General features: G+C 41.2%; 1 protein-coding gene across 1 annotated transcript in view; it reads right to left on the bottom strand.

The window, feature by feature from the left end:
• glra1 (glycine receptor, alpha 1) overlaps positions 1-3,567 on the bottom strand; it is a gene marked incomplete at its 5' end in the record, with an annotated part of 72,013 nt that extends 68,446 nt beyond the window's left edge. The window contains 2 exon segments of the mRNA XM_034221731.1: positions 3,372-3,530; positions 3,532-3,567. Coding sequence (XP_034077622.1) covers positions 3,372-3,530; positions 3,532-3,567 — 195 coding nt within the window.
• Positions 3,568-4,034: the final 467 nt, after the last annotated feature.

Raw genomic sequence — 4,034 nt, 5'->3', positions numbered from 1 at the left:
ACTGCAGTCCTGCCGTCCTCTCTTGTGTCATGATGAGGTTCACGTAAAGCACGGTTAATGTATTATATTATTGAGGTGTCTCAAATATACGTCAATCAAGTGGCACCTGCTAACGGGGTGGTGGATGATAGGTTTACATCTAAAAACGTATTTTTCAAACATTATTATTTTTATTTTATTTTTCTTTCTTTTGTTACTTTTTTTTTTAACGGTCCGCGATCTACCCGCATCACACTCGCGATCTACCCGCATCACACTCGCGATCTACCCGCACCACACTCGCGATCTACCCGCATCACACTCGCGATCTACCCGCACCACACTCGCGATCTACCCGCATCACACTCGCGATCTACCCGCACCACACTCGCGATCTACCCGCATCACACTCGCGATCTACCCGCATCACACTCGCGATCTACCCGCACCACACTCGCGATCTACCCGCATCACACTCGCGATCTACCCGCACCACACTCGCGATCTACCCGCATCACACTTGCGATCTACCCGCACCACACTCGCGATCTACCCGCACCACACTCGCGATCTACCCGCACCACACTCGCGATCGACCGGTCGACGACCACTGCTTTATAGCATAACGTTAGCATTTAGCTTCTGGCCATTAGATTTATGATTCGAACATTTTAAAAGTAGGGTAGACATGTGGAGATTATCCGGCTGAACAAAACGTGCATTTATCAAACAGGTTCGTTTTCCACAGATCTTATTTTTTACAATATTCCTAAATCCTATGGAGAAATCCCGTTGCTTTTTTGTCGAAGGAACCAGCAGCTTACTTCCTGGTAAATACGTCATCCCTGCACCGCTCTATAAGAGCACTCCAAAGCACAAGATGAAGGTCTGATTGTTTCAATATAACCTCCAGACTTTCTCCATTTCCTCTCCTGCTGTGACCCCAAACTTTGCTATTACTGTTAAATCTCTTTTAAATGATCTTTACTCTCCATCAGTGCTAATGTGGCTTTTCCCGCTGTTAGATGTATTGTTGCACTTTTAATGAATTAGTTTGGATATTAGCAAGTTTCTCCATTCTGCAGCAATCATTTTAATAATGACCCTTTTTTGTCCACAGTCGTATTGCAAAAATAATTTTCTCCACTCATCTTGTACAACTGCTCGAAGTTAATTATATTGTTGCACTTTTAACAAATGAGTCTGGATATTAGCATTTTAATAATCCTTCTCATTATTGAATGAGGCTTTTCTATTCTTAATTAGAATGTAAAACCTCAAATGTTCTCTTCTTGCTGTGTAAACTCCACGAGTATAATGTACTCTGTCTTTTACAACTCCTACAAATTAATTATATTGTTGCACTTTTAATAAAATAAACAGAATACTAGCAAGATTCTAATTTCTGCAGCAATCCTTCTAATAATGAGGGGTTTTTTGTAATAGGAAGGTAACACCTGACGTTTTCTTCCAATTGCCGTCTACAGTTCCACAAGTAATAATAATGTACTCTGTCTTTTACAACTCTTAAAAGTGAATTGTATTGCTGCACTTTTAACAAATTAGTCTGATATTAGCAAGTTTCTCCATTCTGCAGCAATCATTTTAATAATTGAGCTATTTTTCATAGTTGCGATATAAAGACTTCCATTTTCTCCACTCGCCCGTCTACTTTTCCTGAGTAATAGGCCTACAATTATATTGTTGCACCTTCAATCTATTGATTGATTGAGTCTAGATATTAAGATATTAGCGGAATACTACATCTTGCAGCCATAATTTTAATAAAGGCTTTTTTTCACAGATATTTTCTCCCCTCACTGCCACCAACAGGTGAAGTGAATTATATTGCTGTGTGTTTAATTCATTAGTCTGGATACTAGCAAGATACTCCCTCCTGCAGCAACCCTTCTAATAATGAGACTTTTTTTGTAATAGGAAGGCAACGTTTTCTCCAATTGCCACCTACAGTTCCCAAGTAATAATGTACTGTGTCTTTACAACTCCTACAAGTTAATTATATTGCTGCACTTTTAACAAATGATTCTGGATATTAGCATTTTAATAATCCTTCTCATTATTGAATGAGGCTTTTCTATTCTTAATTAGAATGTAAAACCTCAAATGTTCTCTTCTTACGGCCCGTACACACAGCAGCTTTTTGGCGATTTGTCCCACCGCTTCCAGCGCGTCTCCGCCCATTGACTTTGAATGGGGATGACGTCACTTTCCCTCGCTTGTCGCCGAACTGCATTGTGGGGGGGCGAGGCGAAGATTTCCAGGATTTCCAGGATGTTCAGGATTCCAAAGTTGAACAATGTTCAACTTTTGAGGCTGAGCTGGAAGCGACAGCCAATCAGATCCGTTTATGCAAATCTGACAGTTCAAGCGCTAGCCAATCAAACCGCGTGCAAGCTGGGAGAACCAGACCCGCAGTTCATTTCTATATTCCACAAAAATGGAGGAGAACTTAGTTATTGCGGTAGCAAATCACCCGGTTCTTTATGACCAGTCCCTATTTACTTACCGGGATACAAACCGGAGGAACCAGGCATGGAGGGAGGTGGCAGAGACAGTGGGTGAAACTGGTAGGTTTTCGCTTGTTTGGGGATTTTATATCCAGTTTACTTCGTTGCTAGTTTACTTCGTTGCTGGCAAGCATAGACAGTATCATTAGCCAGCATGGAATGTAGCATAAAATAGCAACATAGACATTCATCTCATAAATGTTCAAAATGTTAAAAGAAATAGTGGAGAAGAACCGGGGTTTTTTGCTTTGTATGTCGGGGGCGGGAGATTCATGTGATTGGTTGTTGGTCGCGAAATCCCCAAGCTTTCAGACACGCCCAGCTCCAAGATTTTCAAGATTTTTGAAAAGCTGCTGTGTGGACGTACCGTTACTGTGTAAACTCCACGAGTAATAATGTACTCTGTCTTTTACAACTCGTACACGTTAATTATATTGTTGCACTTTTAACAAATGAGTCTGGATATTAGAAGAAAAGCTCCACCATGAAGCCATAATTGTAATAATTGGGCTAATCTTCTTAGTTGCGATGTTAAACCTCACATTTTCTCCACTAACCGTATTTTCTTCAATTGCTGTCTACAGTCCCCAAATTGTAATGTTCTCTGTCTTTTACAACTATTAAAAGTGAGATCCTATTGTTGCACTTTTAACTAATTAGTCTGCGTGTTAGCAAAATACTTTTTTTTCACAGTTTCACGTTTTCTCCACTTGCCTTCTACAGTTCCTGAGTAATAATGTACTCTGTCTTTTACAACTTCTAAAAGTTATATTTGTTGCACCTTTAACAAATTAGTCTGGATATCATAAAATATACAAATGAGGTTTTTTCTTAAACGTAAAACCTCTCGTTTTCTCCACTCACCGTATGCTGTAGAGCACGTTGCCGTTTTTAGATATGCGCAGCAGCTTGTTGTCGGTGGTGACCTCGTGGAAGTTGGCCCCCTTCTCATTGGCGAAGAACAAGTCAGGTTTCCAGATGGAGTCCAACATAGAGGGGTCGAGGTCCAGCGAGTCGTCGGGGGTACTCGCTGTACGCCAGACGAGGGTCGTTCCACTGCCTGCCGCAAGAAGATGTTCACTCTGTAGTCCTGAGAGGAGAGAGGAAATACATGAAGGGTTAGAGAGGGAGAACTAACTTCTGTAACGCATCTTATCACTCTTGTTGTGGCGTTTTAATCCGTTTCTACTACATTTTAAAGGTCACCTATTATGCAAAATCCACTTCCTCATGTCTCTTCTACATCAACATGTGTCCCCTCTTCTTCATGTCTCTTCTACATCAACATGTGTCCCCTCTTCTTCATGTCTCTTCTACATCAACATGTGTCCCCTCTTCTTCATGTCTCTTCTACATCAACATGTGTCCCCTCTTCTTCATGTCTCTTCTACATCAACATGTGTCCCCGTCTTCTTCATGTCTCTTCTACATCAACATGTGTCCTCTCTTCTTCATGTCTCTTCTACATCACCTGTGTCCCCTCTTCTTCATGTCTCTTCTACATCAACATGTGTCCCCTCTTCTTCA

Source organism: Gymnodraco acuticeps, unplaced genomic scaffold (assembly GCF_902827175.1).
Source record: "Gymnodraco acuticeps unplaced genomic scaffold, fGymAcu1.1, whole genome shotgun sequence".
NCBI classification, from domain to species: Eukaryota; Metazoa; Chordata; class Actinopteri; order Perciformes; family Bathydraconidae; genus Gymnodraco; species Gymnodraco acuticeps.
This window is presented reverse-complemented; position numbering and strand designations above follow the sequence as displayed.